The sequence below is a fragment of the Polypterus senegalus genome, chromosome 4, assembly GCF_016835505.1.
Source record: "Polypterus senegalus isolate Bchr_013 chromosome 4, ASM1683550v1, whole genome shotgun sequence".
Taxonomy (NCBI): Eukaryota; Metazoa; Chordata; class Cladistia; order Polypteriformes; family Polypteridae; genus Polypterus; species Polypterus senegalus.
Window position 1 is genome coordinate 154668692 of NC_053157.1, and position 20182 is coordinate 154688873.

A 20182-nucleotide genomic window follows, 5' to 3' on the forward strand; every position below is an offset into this window, starting at 1 on the left:
TTTCTGATGCCACTCTAGCAGGCTTTTCTTAAATCGACTTTTTTTCTGTTCTTGGCTAAAACAAATGAAGCATCCTTGCTATTTGTTGCTAAAAACATTACTTTTTGGGTTCCAGAAAAGAAAAGGATGTTTTTGGGGTTCCTGTAAAAAAGTGGGGCCTAGAAGCCAGTAGTAATTTTTGTTTTTCAAAACAAAAACAAACAAAATATTACAAAATCTACTCTAGTCCTGGGAAATGTAATAGGATAACACGTATTCACTACTGTATTTCTGTAGTTGAGCTTTATGTGCTATATGGTCTTTTTTTTCTGAGAAATAAGAAAAAAGAGAAATAACAAGATTGTAAAACATATCTTCTGATCTGCACTTTGCCTTCAGTGTTACCAATCAGTGCTTTATCGAACATTCTTCTTTGTGAGCATTATCAGAAAGCACTCAGCATAGTAATTAAAAACAATATTATAAAATGAGGACAAAATCCACAAAGCATTGCTACAGTGGAGTTTGTCGCTTTCTTGGTTTCTTCACTTATTGCACAACTAGCTGTGCTACCTGGCTTTGCCTGGGATATTTTCTAAAACAATGAGCCTTAGGTATAGTGCCATCAATTAATAAGGTGTTTCAGAAGTACCGGTAATATGTAACTAACTGACTGAGTACTGTACTGAATATAATATTTGTATTTTTTAACCAGGGGTAATATCATTAGTTGATCCATTCCTGCTTTGCTTAGTGACATGACCTTGACCTTTGTTGAAAACACAATTTTACAGAAAACTTTTATTCTTTTGAATTCAAACTGGTAATTTATTGAATAATGAGAATCTTGGGTATACTGTAAATATAATTTCAACCTGTGGCACATCCTGTAAAAATGGTTGCTTCAATTAGATTTTAATTAACACTTTGATCTTGTACCATTACAAAATTTTGAAGGGTTAAAGCAATACACACATTGAAACAGGCCTGGTGTATGGGAACAAAAGTTTATCTTGCAGAAAGTAGGGAACTAAAAGTTGAAACCAGTAAGAATTAAAATACACTTACAAAATAGAAAATGATGAAAACTCAAATTAAAAGTAGAGCAAACTTCAAATCCTAATCTTGCAATGAGCACTATGTATGTATCATACAATGGTAGTAAGCAAAGTAAAGTAAACTCAGCTTCAGTTTGAGTTTTTACTTTAATTACAAACAGTAAAGATAATTACAGGCTGCATGTTTACATGGTAAATGCAATGAATTGATGATTTTAAACATGTTTGGGAAAGAATAGGAGAGAAAAATGAATATGGCCAGCTGCATACAGCATTTTGGTGTTAGTGTTGGTGAGGAAGAGACTGCAGCAGAATTCTTTGGTACTGAACTTCTCCAATAGTGGTATTAAGTAAAAATGATTTAAAGTTGATTCATTCAAAGGTAAAACTGCTAAAAACCTTGATTCTATATTGGCATCAAAGCTTAAAATTAGTACTCTCTTATTATACAGTGGGTTTGAATAATAGTCTACCAGCCAAAAAAAGTTACTAATTACTTTAACTCACTCAGAAGCACCATCATGTGTACTTTCTATCCCATTCAAAAAATACAGCTTTAGAAAAAAATTGTGATTCATTCTGTTCCATCAGTGAAGGGCTTAACGTTGATTGTTGATTGATATTGTGAGCTTAATGATGATAATTATTACATTACTCTTTTATTTTTATTTATCTCAGATTAATTGTCATATTCATTGTACACAGTAATTGAAGTTCACATTTGGCCAAGCATATCACGCCAACACTATCTGGATGCTCAAATCTTGCTTTGTAGATTATGTCAAATATAACATCAAAATAGGTAATGATAAGCAAAACAGACAAGTTTCCTTTTGAATACATATGTTTCATATTTGAGCTTCTAATGGCAGATCTTACTTAAAGGGATTTCCATCCATCTATCCATTATCCAACCTGCTATATCCTAACTACAGGGCCATAGGGGTCTGCTGGAGCCAATCCCAGCCAACACAGGGCGCAAGGCAGGAAACAAACCCCGGGCAGGGTGCCAGCCCTTTCGCAGACTTAAAGGGATTTGTGTCTGTGAATTTTTAAAAACATTTTTGGGGTATAGTGAGATGAAGTAAGAATGAAGACAAGGACGCAAGATTGCTACTTAAGGGTTTGGCAACACTGCATACACTGGTTTTGGCAACACATTTCTCAGAAAAGATTAAACAAGGGATATGTCTTTTGTAAGTGCAGTATGTTCAAACACAATCCAAGATAAGACAACAACATTTATTTTAATTGTCAGATGAGTTCAGTCAGAACTGGTGCATGGAGCAGTCTATGGGGCCACTTGTTTATTGAAGACTATACATAAATGTGATTTTTATTAAGCTATTATGCTAAAGTACCAAATGCGGAGGATAGTACAGTTAAAATGTAAGAGGACACTCTTGTGGTATCATTAGTATTATAACAAGGAATTGCAGTTACTCTAGCCATCCCTTTCTAAACTCAGTCATTTCAGTTTTAGTGGTGGCAGAGGCACAAATGAATCCAAGAGTATCAGGCAGGAACCAACCCAACCCAGGAAGATGAGTCAGTTCAGCACAGTCATAACACAACCCCACAGGCACGTCTACAGAATAAATTTTACAAATTAGCATGTAAACCATAGTTTTTTGACAGCAAAACTTTAGTGCCCAAAAACATCCACATAGTCATGCAGGGAATATTCAAACTCTACATTGATTATTCAAAAAAGGTCTTCTGTGTTCTTGTACCAGAATGCTGCTCTATGTTAGATGCAAGTGCCCTTGTAAAGGGCACCTTAATAGTCATTAGTTAACTTAACCGGCATTATTTTAAGGAAAACCCCATGCAGACACAGAGAGGATATGCAAAGTTCACATAGGTGGAATTAGTGTTGGAATTTAAACACTAATAACTGGTACAAAGTGCTTAACTGCTATGCTAAAGTGAATTTTAACACATGCATGAAATTTGCCCCAGTTTTTACAACATTTCCACTCTTGTATATACTGTAACAGAGGCATGTATAGGGCTTTTGAGAGACTGAAGTAATATTGATTAACTTTTCACACAGACCATGGGCTATCAGGTCTGACAGTTCATTAGCTGTGCAGTCTTTTTCAGAGACCCTGGTCTGTCAAATGTCAAGCGAGTGACTATATTTGTCAGGATTACTGCTTCAATGAATCAGCCTTTCTTGTGCACCAATTTATTTTAAGAGCCTCTGCATTTGAAGTTTTCTTGCCAATTAATTTATTTTTAGTAAGTACCATGTCTTTGGTGCTTAGGCGTCACTTATATATAAATTCAATAATTCTCTTTCTAGTTTTTTTTTTTTTGGGACCTTTCATTCTATAATGAAGCAACAGCGAGTACAGCAACTTGATTAATAAAAGTCCTATAAATAACTTGCATGTCTAGGCAGGCTTCCCTTTTTAGGATCAAAGTATATCTGGTCTTGATGGAAATGACAAGTTAATTTCCTCTGGATGAAAACTTCACTTTTTTTTTTTTTTTAAAAAGGATGGACAGGCTGTTTATTTTAGTCATGCAACACACAGTTGACATGAGCAGATGTGAAGGTCCGAGAGTATTGACTGTATTATTAAAAGGATTTATAACGTATCCCAGGTAATAAAAATTGACTTTGCCTCTCTCTTTAGAATCTGCAACAGAAATTAAATTGATTGCCATATGCAGTACATTTGCCCAGATTTCTCTGGGGGATTTTAGAGCAAAGCGATTTGTATGCTCAGCACTATTTAAAGCTTGCCTAAAGAAAAATGGCTTTATCCTACTGGAGCAGATTCCAGAGCTCTTTGCAGTGCAGATCTAATGACTGTAGAATTACGGCTAAGAAGTTCATCCCTTCCGCTCTGCCACATGATCAAGGGCACTATACAGTAGCGTGAAAGCATCTGATCTGAACTTTTTAATGTGTACATTCTGGTGGTTTCTGTGGTTTGTTTTCTTTTTTTTTTTACTTTAAGCCAGGCCTTGAAAAAAATGCTTTTTCAATGGCTCTAATGCTGTCAAAATTGTTGTACCTAGTGCTTGAAATTTAACGGTGAAAGATTGAATGATGTAGATACTGATATGGTAATCTTCAAAAAAAGAAAGTATGTCCAGATAATGTAGTATTTTCATACATATCAAATGAGTGATATTTAAAGACTTTGAGTCCATATTTTGCTGTAAAGCATATGATCTTTTCATATTTTTTCTTTCCATAATGTTAAATCAGTCTTGCTAAATTCCTCATAAAAGTGTGCTGTTGCATTCTAAAAATACCTCTTGCTAACTGTCAAATGGACATCCATCCAGAGCATAGGGTCAGAACCCCATGAGTGTTCATCAGAAAAAAGGAAACTTCATTAATCCTTACAGTATAACAGTACTACTCTGTGTGGCATTAGACTCTAAATAACGCAAGTACTGTTCTGTAAGGAAATTTACAAAGGACCTAGTATTGATTGAGAAACTGAGTCTGGATCTCTGAAAAGTAACAAGAAGTTTTGAGCACAGCAGACCATCATTCAAGTTAATACTCGAGGTATAGGACAAAGTACTACAGGCATAAATAAGGAAAAGGTTTTTCTTTGTCTTTCTTGAGTGCCTCTCCTTTAAGCAGTGACTGATATACATATCCTAAAGTATGGAAACACAGAGGAGAAAACAACCACAGCACCATGAGAAATTCTGAATTTCACTGTCTGGAACTAGCATACTGTATTTTACAAATAAAATTTTAACAAGTGATGTTGAAGTTTTTTTTTAGATTTTTCCTAAACAAAGAATGAAAAGTGTTCTGTAAAACAGTATGAAAATGCAATACAGTGGTTCCTGTTAATAACCTCATCGTGCATTGCCTGTCATGTTATTCTTCCTAAATGAAAGCTGAATACTTTTCCCTTAATATCTTAAATTAGAAATGAATTGGTTGCTTAAAAAAAGTTATTTTCACTAGAAAAATCTTTTTTTTTTTTAATTTTTGCGAAGATGTCAACTTTTCTTATGTGTATCTGCATTTGTTTATTTGTTTTGATATTTTTGCCGAATCTGGTAAAAATTATCTTCTCCTGCTCTAATCAATCAACATCCATTTGCTTTATTATCATACTAGATGCTCATTATTGTTCATGTCAAAGGATGGGAAGTAATGAAGGTTATTTGTTAATTCAGTAACAAAAGCACAAGCACAGAGACCAGTGCAAAATCCACACTAAACCAAAAATAGGATCCGTCAGGCATCAGAGCTAACTGCTGTGTTAACATGACTGTTGTTTTGAATATCATTTTAAAAAATGCCAGACTTAATTTTTTTTAACAAAAATATTTGAATCGGAGAAAAATATCTGATTTAGTTTGTATATCAATATTTCATTTGAATGCAAATACTTTTCTGAATGACCTATGTCAGCCAGTGTTCTGGACAAGAATGTATGTAGTTTCTTTTGGAAAAGGAATGCTAAGCATCTGTGATGTAGTTCAAATTTGTGCTTTACAGGCAAATCAGATTTTATATAAGAAATCTGTCTCTGTATGTGTGTGGCTGACGTGCAACAATTTAAACTGTACATTCCATTCCCCCGCATCGCTATAATGTCTATAAGCAGTGTAAGGCTTTCTGTTCTAAACTCACCAAATGCAATTGTCAACTGTAAATGTGCTCTTTCTGACCAACATATGCTGTAGATTCTGCATGAAGTCTCTGTTTTGAGCCAGCATTATATTTCATTCTATGCATTCAGGCAACAGATAAAAACACCACTCCACCATAACTGTGGCTGTTATAAAATATTTTTAGCTGTGTTTGTGTTTACTCCATGTTAATGTTGTTTTAGTATGGGTTAAGCCTGAATATGAGTATGTTTTGTAACAAATTAAGTAGTTGTTCAATATAAGAAAGTTAGAAATGGAAACTTTTTAAATCATTTCCTATTTCATACCTTTTGTATCTGGCTAAGGAACTGCAATGAAACTTTAAGGCTGCCGTTTTAGTTCTTGCACCAAACTCGCTGTATGGTCCTGGACATGTCACTTAACAATCTGGTGCTTCAACTGTAATCAAAAATCCCATGTCCACAGTTGTAGTAAAGTTCCTTGAGGTGTTTTACAGTATAAATAGGTGCTATGTAAAATGTGTTTTGTCACAAAGTCTTAAGCCTACCCTAAGTTAACAAAAAAGAACTTTAATTTAGAGAATAGATGCATAGCTTACAATTCTTTTTTTATATAAAAGAAAAGTATTTATTTCTCTCTCTCTCTAATATTTTCAAAATACATGAAGATTATTTCCATTCTGGAAAAGTAGCATCTTTAAAGATGCAAGGTTTCACAAGACAAAACCCACCCTGGATGAGTTGTTAGTTTGTATTTTTTTTCAATTATTAAACACATTTTCTAATAAATAAGTAAAAATAATTTTTAAATTATTCCTTCCTGTGGTATTTATTCTAAATGCATTTTTTTTTTTTTTTTGTTATTTTTCCAGGCCGAATGGGATACCCTCATGCTGGGGCTGACAATCTTCTTATGCTAAATGGTAATTATTTCATATTTTCTTTATGCAGTCTACTAACCAGATGTCTTTCCTGTATATATTCCTTGTGTATTTGTATTACTGTATAACATTTTGTGTGAATAAGGGTAATGTCATTATGTTAGTGTTTTTTCTTTTTCAAAATGTTCCTTAAGAAATATTAGCAAAAAATGTCTTTTCTCTCTGACTTTATTAGGCTGTTTTACAAATCGGATTTTGCAGGGTATGAACATTTGTGTTATTTCACTGCCGTCATATGGAAATAGCTTACCCTGCTGACATTTTTTTTTTTTAGCTTTGCACTCTTCATGTCAGTTTGGGGTGGGGTGGGTGAGAGTGAGTGAAGGTATATGATGTAGCGGCAGTTCTTTTTTAATTAAATATTTGAAGGATGTGTGAAGGGAGGGAAGACTTCTCACTGTAATAACAGTCTAAAATTGTACTGCTTAGTATTCATCAAAAATAAGAAACCAATAAATATCATGAAGTGCTTTCTGGATTTTTGAAAGACATGTTGATGGATGAATGAAAGAATGAATGAATGATCACTTGAAAGTGTCAATAATATTTGATACCTTTTGTACCTAAGCAAAATATGCTTATGAAAATGGCCAGTTTATTAAACATTTCTTTCCAGTAATAAACAAGCAGCTTGACCTTTACTTCTAGGTAAACCTCACTTCCACTTTGTAGATTATCTCATGTATGCCACTGAAATATTGACCCATTCAGATGCAGTTGTTTTCCTTAATTTTTGCAAATTGCAAACAAGCATTTTCATTTGGTTCAGGTATTGCTGAAAGTAATAGTCATCACTTAGATAGTAATAGAGAATTGGCAGACTTGGCCCAGGTGTCCTTTAGAGAGATATAGTGTGCACCCCCAAGGTGGCACGGGAGGAGATTCCGGACCAGACATGTAGGAATAGGTGGGTCACGGTCACAAGGCGTAAGGTAAAGGGTGAACACTGTCCGGGGGCATCAACCCCAGAATTAGAAGTGTCAAACCGTTATCATGTCCTTGCGGAGTTGGACGGTGACTCTGATAATTCTGTGGTGGTAGGCAGGGATGAGGAGCCCCAACAGACCACCTCAAAACCAGTTCCAAAAAGAGAGAGGTAGTGATAGTTGGGGACTCAATCATTAAGGGGATTGAAGCGCAGGTATGCTCCAGAGAGAGAGAGTCTCGCACGGTGTGTTGCCTTCCGGGAGTACAGGTTGGGGACCTCCCTGGAAGGTTGGCTAGGCTCTTGGCCAGAGCGGGGGTGGATCCAGTTGTCATTGTTCATGTTGGAACAAATGACATACATAAGGGTAGTCTGTCAGTTCTGAAATCCAAATTCAAAAAGTTACGTGCCAAGCTGAGGAGCAGAACTGACAAGGTAATCTTCTCCGAAGTTCTGCCTGTGCCACGTGTCAGTCCAGGTTAGATTGAGGAGATTAGAAGGCTTAACACGTGGCTCAAATCTTGGTGCAGGATAGAAGGGTAGAGGTTTATGGGGCATTGTAACTCCTTTTGGAACAGATGGGACCTGTTCCGCCATGACGGGTTACATCTGAACTGGAGGGGCACCAATGTATTGGGGAGGCGTATGTGTAGGCTAGCCGAGGATTGTTTAAACTAGGGAATGGGGGGATCTTTTCACATAGATGCGCTGTAACAGAGGTAAGCAGTGGTAAGCACATGTCTGCATGCACTTTTTGTGGCATTACACATGTATTTTTTGAGCATGTCCGTGCCAAATAGCATTCGACGTTTTGAAGAAATCATTTTATGACACGATTTACCTTTATTTATTTACTTACTTCCTAAAGCCTAAAGTCACAAGTAGTGTGCAGAGGGCATGCTCAAAAAATACATGTGTAATGCCACGAAAAGTGCCTGCTGACACTTTAGTATGCAAGCAATGGTATGTGCATTCTTGCTCCGATGTAGAAGGGAGCTGAGTTTACCTCTGTTACAGCGCGTCTATGTGAAAACAGCAGTATCAGATGTGGGGGTGGGGTGTGTTTGGGCTTGTGAACGCGGCTGAGATAATAAAACTGACTAAAAAAAAAAAAAAACAAAGCTAACCTTTACAAGAATCATAAATTACACCGGCTGTTACAGACTGAAATCAAATGTATGTTTTTATTCTAAAATAGTAAGACTAAGAGCAGTTTACTTCTCAAAAAGGAGTGGGGCAGGATCGAACTCGGGACCTTCTGAGTCTCAGTCGGCTGCTGATTCTATTACGCCATGGAGACAATCATAATAAATGGCTGTCAATGTCGCATGTTAAGGCGGCTTTTTGTTTCTGCAGTTATATTTTTAAATATAAAAGCCAATTGTTGTGTTAGATTTGTACCTTCTGTCAAAATATTTCTTTGATATTTGGACTTCAGGCTTCATACATTATACAGTATAGTTTATGCCTACATGTTGTCATCTACTAGTAGAATATAAAAATCATTTCTGTTTTAACAATGTGTTTACACAGATTACTGTAGAAACGGAACAGACATGAAATGCGTGTGTTCCAAACAACGATCTATTATTTCCACTCTAAAACTCCACTTCACTCCCAGAAAATCAATCAAGGCATGAGCTGAGAGAAGTTTGTGCACATTCTAAGTCGGTGGGGGATAGAATAGCCGGCTACTTGCAGCCTGATTTTTATCAGCACATTTAGATGACAAAAGACGCTGGTGGAGAGCTGTGAACGATTTTAAGAAGCGATTTAAGGTGGGACTGATTTACGAGTTTTTTCGTTGGCTCTGGAAATTCTAGTGTTAATGCTAGAAGTATCAAAAATAAGGTAAGTGAGTTGGAGTTGTATGTAGCAGGGCAAAATTATGATATTATAGCAATAACGAAAACCTGGCTAAATAACAAAGATGGGGATGAGTATAACATAGAGGGTGTGGAACTGGACCCGGACACAGACAGGCGGACAACATTAGTTCACCCAACACACCCATTTATTATTTACAATATTTACAAGTCTTTAGTGCACGTCCCAGTGCCTCCAGCACCGATCCCCCAAAGTCCAGGCTTCACAGTCACTAAATGCCTTTCCTTCTAGCTGCCTCCACTCCTCTCTCGAGCTCCATCCTCTTCCACCCGACTCTTGCTGATGACGGAAGGGAGGCAGCCCCTTAAACAGCAACCCAGAAGGGCTCCAGCTGCTTTCCCGGCAATCCCCCGCGGACACACCCCTGTGTGGCGGAAGTGCCAGCTGTGCACCCAGAAGCCCTCCGGGTGTCCCCAGCCTTCTTCCCCCCAGCACTTCCTGGTGTGACGGAAGTGCTGAGGTCCAGGGTTCTTCAGTCACCGCGGCACCGCCTGACGGTGGCCATGGGCCCCTACAGGGTTGGGCTGCCATGCCCTCTACCCATGGCCCCCAACACAACCAGGGCAGTCACCCCCTCGTGGTCTGGAGGAGACACAAGCCCTCCTCCAGTCCTCCTGGGCATCCCAGCTGAGCTCCACCCCCAGCCGCATGCGACAAGGGATACACATTTTTTAGAAAGGATAGACAGAACAGAAAAGAAGGTGGGGTTGCTGTATATGCCAAACAAGATTTAAATATAAGTCCTCTTCAGTTCAATGCGAGCCCCATCTTAGTGAGGACATGTGGCTTCACCTGGAAAATATTAGGGAAACCAGTCTTATTTTAGGAGTGTGTTATAGACCACCCAATTCAGATAGTAATTTCAACACACATCTTTTTAGTAATATCAAAAAGGCAAGTTTACAGGGAGATATTATAGTCTTGGGGGACTTTAATTATCTAAATATTAACAGGGATAACCTTGCAGGTGAAGGAGCACAAGAGCAGGAGTTTTTAGAAGTAATCAGTGACTGTTTTTTTAACACAACATGTTAAAGCACCAACATAGGGTGAAGCCTGTCTGGATTTAGTATTTTGTAATAATCAGGATAGAATTGAGGGTGTAGAGGTGATTGAACCACTAGGGTGACCATAATGTGAGACAATTCTCAGTATTTTGTAAGAGTGCAGATGCAAAGACTAAAATTGTTAAGTTGAACTTTGGTTAGGCTAATTTTTGAGCAGATGCGACAATGTCTAAGTAGGATACTCTGCGATAAGCTTTTAAGTGTGGAGACAGTCGAGGAGCAGTGGAACAGGTTTAAAAATGTTTTGCATGTAATGCAGGACAGATACATATCTAAATTTGGAATTAATAGGAAACTAAAAAAAACTCCACAGTGGATTAATAAAGATTTAAAAAAGAAGTTGCAAAGGAAAAAACTGCTTTATAAGGAATATAAGACTAATGACTGCAAAGTGAATCGTAGAGCGTATGAGAACATGAGGGCAACCATTAAGAAGGATATCAGGGAGGCTAAAAGACAGTTGGAGAGGAATATAGCAGATAAGCGAAAGAAGACCCTAAGAGATTCTTTCAGTATTTTAGTAGTAAAAGAACAGTCAAGAAGGAGGTCAAGTGCATCAGGAATAGTAAAGGGAATTAAAAGATACAGACAATGAAATAGCAGATGCCCTAAACTTACATTTTTCTGAGGTGTTTACAAGTGAGCAAGTGGACAACCTTCCAGAGGTAAACGCGACTACTAAGGAGGTACTGAGGGATTTGGAAATTGTAGAGGGAGAAGTGCTGCTCAGATTAAATAAGAGGAAATCAAACAAATCACCAGAACCAGATAATATTTATCATAGTGTTCTTAAGGAGGCTAGTAAGTACATATGTAAACCCTTGACACAAATTTTTAGGAAGTCACTGCGCACTGGAAAGATTCCGAAGGACTGGAAAATGGCAGATATCATCCCATTAGATATAAAGGGTGACAAAGCAGATCCAAGCAACTAGGCCAGTAAGCTTAACATGCATCACAGGAAAATTAATGGAAGGAATTATTAAGGATAAGATTGAGCAACACATGGCAAGGACAGGAGTTATTCTGAACAGTCAGCATGGTTTCAGAAGAGGGAGGTCATGTTTTACTAACATGCTGGAATTCTATGAGGAGGCAACAAAAGGATACGATCAAAGTGGAGCTTATGATATTATTTATCTGGACTTTCAGAAAGTATTTGATAAGGTGCCACATGAGAGGCTGGGCATCAAATTAAAAGAAATGGGAGTTCAGGGTGATGTTTTTAGATGGGTGCAGAATTGGCTCAGACACAGGAAGCAGAGGGTGATGGTGCGTGGAACCTCATCAGAACTGTTAAGAGTGGTGTTCCACAGGAGTCAGTGCTAGGGCCGCTGCTTTTTTTAATATATATATGAATGATTTAGAGTAACAAGCTGGTTAAGTTTGCAGATGATGCCAAGATAGGTGGATTAGCAGATAATTTGGAATCCGTTATATCATTACAGAAGGACTTGGATAGTATACAGAATTGGGCAGATTTGTGGCAGATGAAATTTAATGTCAGTAAATGTAAAATGTTACATATAGGAAGTAAAAATGTTATTTTTGAATACACAATGGGCTGTCTCATGAGTACACCTTATGAGAAGGATTTAGGAGTCATAGTGGACTCTAAGCTATCGACTTCCCGACAGTGTTCAGAAGCCATTAAGAAGGCTAACAGAATGTTACGATATATAGCACGATGTGTGGAGTACAAGTCCAAGGAGGTTATGCTCAACCTTTATTATGCACTGGTGAGGCCTCATCTTGAGTACAGTGTGCAGTTTTGGTCTCCAGGCTACAAAACGAACATGGTCCTATCCACTTGTTTCCTCCAAGAAAACATCAAGTCGAGTTTTGAAAGTCCCTAACGTCTTATTGTCTACCACACTACTTGGTAGCTTATTCCAAGTGTCTATCGTTCTTTGTGTAAAGAAAAACTTCCTAATTTTTGTGCAAAATTTACCCTTAACAAGTTTCCAACTGTGTCCCCGTGTTCTTGATGAACTCATTTTAAAATATAAGTCTCGATCCACTGTACTAATTTCCTTCATAATTTTAAACACTTCAATCATGTCACCTCTTAATCTTCTTTTGCTTAAACTGTAAAGACTCAGCTCTTTTAATCTTTCCTCATAATTCAACCCCTGTAGCCCTGGAATCAGCCTAGTCGCTCTTCTCTGGACCTTTTCTAGTGCTGCTATGTCATTTTTGTAGCCTGGAGACCAAAACTGCACACAGTACTCAAGATGAGGCCTCACCAGTGCATTATAAAAGTTGAGCACAACCTCCTTGGACTTGTACTCCACAGATCATGCTATATAACGTAACATTCTGTTAGCCTTCTTAATGGTTTCTGAACACTGTTGCGAAGTTGATAGCTTAGAGTCTACTATGACTCCTAAATCCTTCTCATAAGGTGTACTCTCGTTTCCGACCGCCCATTGTGTATTCAAACCTAATATTTTTACTTCCTATGTGTAATACTTTACATTTACTGACATTAAATTCTGCCCAAGCCTGTATGCTATCCAAGTCCTTCTACAATGATATAACGGATTCCAAATTATCTGCTAATCCACCTATCTTGGTATCATCTGCAAACTTAACCAGCTTGTTACTTATATTCCTGTCTAAATCATTTATATACAGTATATTAAAAGGATGTTAAGGATGTGGCCTTGTCCAGGATATTTTCAACTATTCCATTTGATTGTACTGTTATTCATCAAGCTCATTTGGTCTCTATCTGCTGGATTTGTTTACCATGATTTGTACCACTTATCTGTCATAGTTGGTGGTCCTTAAAACAAGAAAAAAATAATGGGAACCTATTTATGTTACCTTAGATACTGTTTGATATCATGGAAGGCATTCTGTATTGTTTGAATAAACGATTTCACATGATAAATCAGCTAATCAATTTTGAGCTTAACTTATAAATATAATAAAATAATAATTCTTTGCATGTATGATAACATAAGTAAGTTTTTAGGAATCCTGAGTCGGTCAGTATTTTTTTAAATTTTTATTATTGTGTTTTAAATGAGAAAATAACCTTCTTAACTGCATTTAGACACCTTAAGTGGTCATTGATGCTTGTTAAACTTAGCAATGTGCAGTGAAGACATTTTCAGAGAGCAGTCGTGTTCAGCAGTCCTTTAGAGTCAAGGCGCACACATGGCCAAGTCACATTGATCAGTTTTGCTCATTGCTAGGCAGCTCTCAGTGACTGACACACTGGTTGAATACAGCAGCTGCTTTTTCCATTGCTCTGCACTAAATGCATGTGACTTCACCGCATTACATCAGGCTGTGAAAAGGTCACAAAGCATTTTGCTGGCACTGGAAACACATCAGTTTTTCCTCCTATTCACTAGTAACTGTATGTACTTACACATCATTCTTGCTGCATTCTGTTTATAATCCAGGAATCGTGCATTACTTGTATTCTGCCTAAAAATAAAGTTTAGTCTTTTGCTGTGTACCATTAGGTTTTGCACTGCTTTTGCTTATGTTTGGTTTATTCCATAAGTTAGACCAATTTAATTCATGTCATGGCTGGAGGAGTTTAGAGAATATCCTGGCACAAAGCAGCAACCAACACTAGCCAGAGTACCAGTCAATTGTACAACCCAGATCTCACACATTTCTGTCTATAAATGTTTAGAAAAAAATAAAGAAATTTTAATCACAGGAATACTCCTGAAATGCACTATATTCAGTAACTCCTATGATGAATAGGAAAATTTACTTTTAAGAATTGTGGTGAAGAATTAAGAAAAGTTTGCACATAACATTTACAAGAGCACCATCTGCATTTGGAAGAACTAGACTTTTTTCTTTTTGCTTATATGAATTTCATCTTGATGAATTTATTTAATTTTATTTAAATTAATTTCTCTGTGCATTTTCAGCTACAGTGCTGACTATTGAGTTGCTCTGTTTTTGCTATAAGCACATTCTCAAAGTTCATTGCAAAGAACAAGAAAAGTTGATGCAAAAAACAGTCATACTGTCAGACAGGGTTCATGTTATTTTGGAAATGTCAGCCGAGTTCTGTTGTGTAGTGCATTTTGATGGGAATTGTCCTCCAGAAGTAGTCTTAATAAATAGGTAATTAACACTTTATGATGGTAGCCACAATTGATTGCTGCTTGGTACTGGTAGGTGGAAGAAGGACAGATGGTACTGGTTTTTCAGGTGATATTGGTGTGTCACAGGGATCAACAAAGCCTTAGGATGACATTAATTCATGAACTTTATCATCCAGGTGAAATCCCTGTATTATAGAAAATAATGTGAGGTCTGCTAAATTCCGAGGTGTCAGTTTTATGACTTACTTTATATTTGCATGTATTTTACCTTTGAAAGAGAACCAGGTGGTGCCTTGTATACTTTGTGTGCTCTGAAATCGCATGCAGTGCCAGTAATGCTCAGTCATCAGGTTAAAACACATGTTTATGTATGAGACGGCGTTCTTCTCAAGTTTCCAGTTTGTACTTGTGTTTTGTTACTTTCAAACAGAAAGGGATATATTTTATTCTTGTTCCCCAACTCTATGGATTTATGTAGTTCGCTGACCAGCACCAGTCCAAGCATCTAACCACTGTCTCCTGACAATGTAACATACCCAAGTGCACAAAGTGTATGCTTGTCTAAAAATAATACAGAAGTAAATTCCTCACATTTAATGGCTACCCAGCATCTCATTGTTCTTTTTCACAGTAATTCCTTATCAATAAACTAGAAAAGGTAGATGTATAATCCTAGCTGTTTGTAGAATGCCAGCAGCTACCTTTTCAGTTCAATGTGAAATAAGTGCCTAACATTGGCAGACAATGTTCAAAGGATACCAGTCTTGGAGGCAATTTCAACAGAGTTTGATAATTAATTGGATATTTGAAGATCATATTCAGTAGAATAACTATGAAAAGATACTTGCACAAGGATTTCTATTCTCATAATAGAAAATGCTTTTTAAAAAAAATGAAAGGAATGATTGTGCTATGCATCCCCTGCCATATTCTACTTGCTGTTACACAAAGCAAAGGATAAACAGGAGGTCATGGAAGTGTACTGTCTAAATACAACATTGATGGGTGTTGCTTGTTTGTACAATTTAATGCTTTGTGCTTGGTTGGTATTTTGCCACTCCTTGTGTTTGTCCTTGCCTTCACCCTATAGTCTGGAACCACATTTTTAAGTCTTATAATGGCATAGGGGTATCACCAAAGAATTGTATTAATTAAAAATAATTGTATTTATTACAGTTTAGCAGATCAGATTGATGTTACAAAAATGCTGAGGATTAGGAAACCAGAAAAATATTATTTATGTAAAAAATGAAAGTTTATTTGATTGATATAGTATACTTATCAGAACATAATTTCCTTGTTAATTGTAGCTACTGTGGCACAAGTGCTTGCAACATAATAGATGGCGGTGGAATGAATAACGTGGCAGTTTTGGGTGTAGAACTCGGCATTATTCTGTGGCATTTTTCATCCTACAGTTCAAATGGTTTCTTCTTTTAATTTTGGCTTTCTTAAGAACATCCAAGAAATGCATTTAAGTGCACAGTGTGATATTTAGCACTTTGTGAAATGAAGTCAGCTCTTTACAACAGTGGTCCAGAGAAATACTAGTAAGTGCTTTGTGATGAGGAGTTTCTTATAATTGAAAATGCCCTGCTGAGATCAAAATCAATACCAGTCACTGTCATTTATAGACATACTATTAACTTGTACTGTATTGACATCTAAAAGGTCTCACGCACTACATTGTTTTATCCTGAATGTGATAACGTGTTTTTTTAAAAAAAATGGTTATATTTAAAACAGGTTTGTTGGTTTCGCATAATTTGCAGTGTACTTTTACTATTTTACTCTGGCTTTTTCCTGGCAGCCATGATACAAATAACATTCTGCGTCTTCTACACTTGACTTTCATACCATTAGCAGGATTCAGATTGATAGCATGGTGAACTGCAAATGTCACTTCATTATTCATTGTTTCTTTGAGTCAGGGCAATTATGTTTTATTGGTTTATGTTTATGCCTTGTTTGTCTTGGTTGTGTAACAATATTTCTAAACGTACAGGGGACGTGTGCTGTCTTTTATCACACCATGATCCAGACTGTCATCACCTTAGCTCCTAAATGAACTTTGGAAGCTGAATTAATTTCTTGACAAATCAAAATTCAAAAAGCCTTGAAAAAGGTTAACAGACAGGCAGCCAAAATTATTGGCGCTGATCTGGATTGCTTGATTTGCATATAGCAAAGGGCAATAATGAAGGAACTGATGAATGCGGCTGATGAGTGCCACCCATTACGTACAACACCTATTATCAGTAAATCAGGGATGATAGCTGACAGACCTACATGAATTCCTAATCTCCAACCCCCATCAAAACCTCCCCCCAGGTGCTATACTGCTTTAAAAAATAGAAATACTCAATCAAGAGACATTTTTTAAATTATACATATACTGTATTTCTGACTTTTGTGAATTATAACCCATGTCCCTTATGTGCTTTTTATTCTTGTCTGTGTGGTTGCAACCACATAATAAACATGACTAAAGAAAAAACCTTAAACGTTTACCTTTCAAGGTAAAATTAAATGTCTGTAATCTATAGCTTGTTGCTTTCCCATTATACAGTATCTAATTTTTATCTTCACTAACACAGTAAAGCCAGTTGAAGGGAATACAACTTGATGAAGCAGAATTAAGTAAAGCATGAACAGACATATAAAACAAGAGTAGGACAACTGATAATTCTACAACACCAGATTCCAGATTCCTTTTATTGTCATTTCGCTTAGTACAACAAAATTGCAGCAGTCCTAAAGGTGCATTTACATATAATGGACATAATTAAATTGTAATACAATACAATAGGATAACTAAATATTCCTCTTAGGTATAATGCACATATGAATTGAGTGCAAAAATAGAAATAGATAAAAAATAGTTTGCAAATTATGTAAACATGTATTTGTCGTGCAAGAGTGACTATTGTTATATTGCTCATTCATTATAATTATACCGCCCAGGCAGGTCATATAATAGAAACACATATTCATTCGATTTTTGCTGAAAGCTCTAAATTAAAGTTTAGTTATTAATCAATGTGACTGCTTGGGAGTAATTCATATTGTGAAATCTTGTAGTCTTAATTTTTCTCATAACCCATTTAGCAAATGGAAGAACAGAGGCTGGGTAAAGTTTCACTAATGAATCCACAGTGGAGAGATGATAACCAGTGGTTTTGAAAGAGTGACATAGCAGCCCATCTATTTACTTCTTGACAGTGGTATAAATGTTGCCATGCTGTAACATTTGGACCCTCTTTAACTCTTTAAGATGGGAACTGTTACTTCTTCTTGAACATAACAAATATGTTTACCTACCACATTGGAGAGTTGAGGGGTACCAAGGAAATTAAACCTCACCACCTCTATAGCATGGCCTTCAATGAACAACATTGAGAGTGCTGTTTTTATTTGGTTTAAATCTACCACCATTTTTTGTTTGTTTTATTGACTGTTGTGTCCTGATTTTATAAGGTACAACATTTAACCAGTTCTGTCATTTTGCTCCTAGATGCAAACTTATCATAATCAGTTACAGACTCTACATGTCAAGCCCAGCCAGTCGTGTGTAATGAGTAAAGGGAGCCCCTGTTCCAGAGATAAGAGGCTTAGTGATTGTATCCTTCAATTTCACCAGCGGTTTCCTCTCAGATTGTAAATCCAGTAGCCAGTTAGTTATTCAAATACTGATTGATACACGTGTGTCTGTTTGTCCAAGAGTTTGAGAGGGTGTTAGTTTGGTAGCCTTTTTTTTAACTTGTAATGGCAATAGCAAGTAGTATGTCCAGCTTCTGAGAGCATTACAAGGGTAAGTATACCTTTATGTTAGGAATTAATTTTGGGCATATTAAAACCGTGTATGTAAGGTGGAACTTTATAAAGTATTAACCCCCTTAGATGTTTTCACATTTTATTTTTATGCAACATTGAATCACAGTTGTAATTTGGTTTTTATGACACTGATCAACACAGAAGGCCTCTTCAAGATTAATTACAAATATTAAACACTCACCTCTTTTAAGTCAGTATTTAGTAGATGCATCTCTGACAGCAATTTCAGCTTTGTGCACGGGTCTGTCTCTGTTAGTTTTTCACATGGGGACATTGCAATTTTTCCTCATTCTGCTTTGCAAAAACTGATTAAGCTCTGTCAGCTTGCATACGAATTGTGAGTGAACAGGCTTTTTCGAATCCAGACACAAATTCTCGGTTTGATTGAGGTCTGGGCTCTGACTTTGCCACTGCAAGACATTACCATTGTTGGTTTTAAGCCATTTTGTGTAGTTTCGGATTTATGCTTGGGATTGCCATCTAGTTGGAAACAAGATCTTTTCCCAAGGCACAGGTTTCTTGCAGACTGCATCAGGTTTTCCTCCAGGATTTTGATACATTCATTGTACTCTCTGCCCTTACAAGCCTTTCAGGACCCATTACGGAGAAGCATCTTCACAGCATCACAGTGCTTGCTTCATAGTGGGGGCCATATGTTTTTGACAATGTGCAGTGTTTTGCCTATGCCAAACATGGTGTTTAATGGCCTGAAAGCTAAATTTTGGTATCATCAGACCATATAAGTTTATTACAGCTGACTTCTGAGTCTACCTTGTGCCTTCTGGCAAGCTCTAGCTGAGATGTCATGTGCATGTTTTTTTTTTTGGTTTTTTTTATTTATTTATTTATTTTTTTAGAAGTGACCTTCTTTTTGCCACTCTCGCATAAAGGTGCAACTGGTGAATCACCTGGACAACAGTCTTCCCCGACATCCTTTTTAAAAAATCAGTTAGTGTTGTGTTATATGACATATTGAGAGGGAAACTAGCACCTTTAAATAAATTAACGTCAGAATTTTTGATCATTCAATAAAACCTGTCAGTGTTTGGATCTGTCTTCTGTCTCTACATTGATTGTTCTATTTATAAGTAAGAACATGACAGATTTTACTAGTTATCTTTAAAGCTTTTGGAAAACATGTTCCTACAAGAAAACAGCATTACCTTTCAATACTAGTCTTCTGGATTGCTGTCATAGTGTTGTACACTTACGGCATTATGTTTTTTTAATTGTTTCTTTTGTATACATTGCAGGAAGGAGTATGAACCGTATTTGAGTCCATGCCGTTGTATCTTCTTCATTGTCTTATTTTTGTGTCTGTGTTACGGTTGAGAATATAATACTGTATATATTGGCCATATTTTTTTGTGCCTTCCATACTAATTGTAGTAAAAAATACTATAAGTGTTTAGGTTAATGTTACCAGCTGTCTTTTAGTCACCTTTGATTCATTGCCTTTTTTTATCCTGTGTTTAGTTTTTTTTTTGTATTTATTTCCTTAATTGGATATCCTAAGATGACAATAATTATGGGCTGAACGGTCTGAAATAACCATGAAGTTATTGGATGACAATTTTAAGTGGTGGTGGCATTGCCACTATGCATTATTTATATGTTTTGTGTTTTTTTAATGTTTTGTCCCACATGAAATCATCAGGATATCTAAGCTAAGGCTGTAAAAGTAGTTAAGATGTCTTAATAATTAGTATATACAGTATTTTACAGGGGGTGACAACCAAAAACAAATTAAATTTGACTTCTTAGATTGCCATAATAAGCATATTAAATTCATTTTTTATGTTTGA

At 36.5% G+C, this 20182-nt stretch overlaps 1 protein-coding gene across 2 annotated transcripts in view; it reads left to right on the forward strand.

Moving 5' to 3' along the window:
- Positions 1–20182, forward strand: part of cpeb2 (cytoplasmic polyadenylation element binding protein 2) — a 126267-nt gene that overhangs the window by 75251 nt on the left and 30834 nt on the right. For both annotated transcript variants that reach the window (XM_039751507.1, XM_039751508.1), the window contains exon 4: positions 6514–6564. In XM_039751507.1, coding sequence (XP_039607441.1) covers positions 6514–6564 — 51 coding nt within the window. The remainder of the gene's footprint in view (positions 1–6513; positions 6565–20182) is intronic.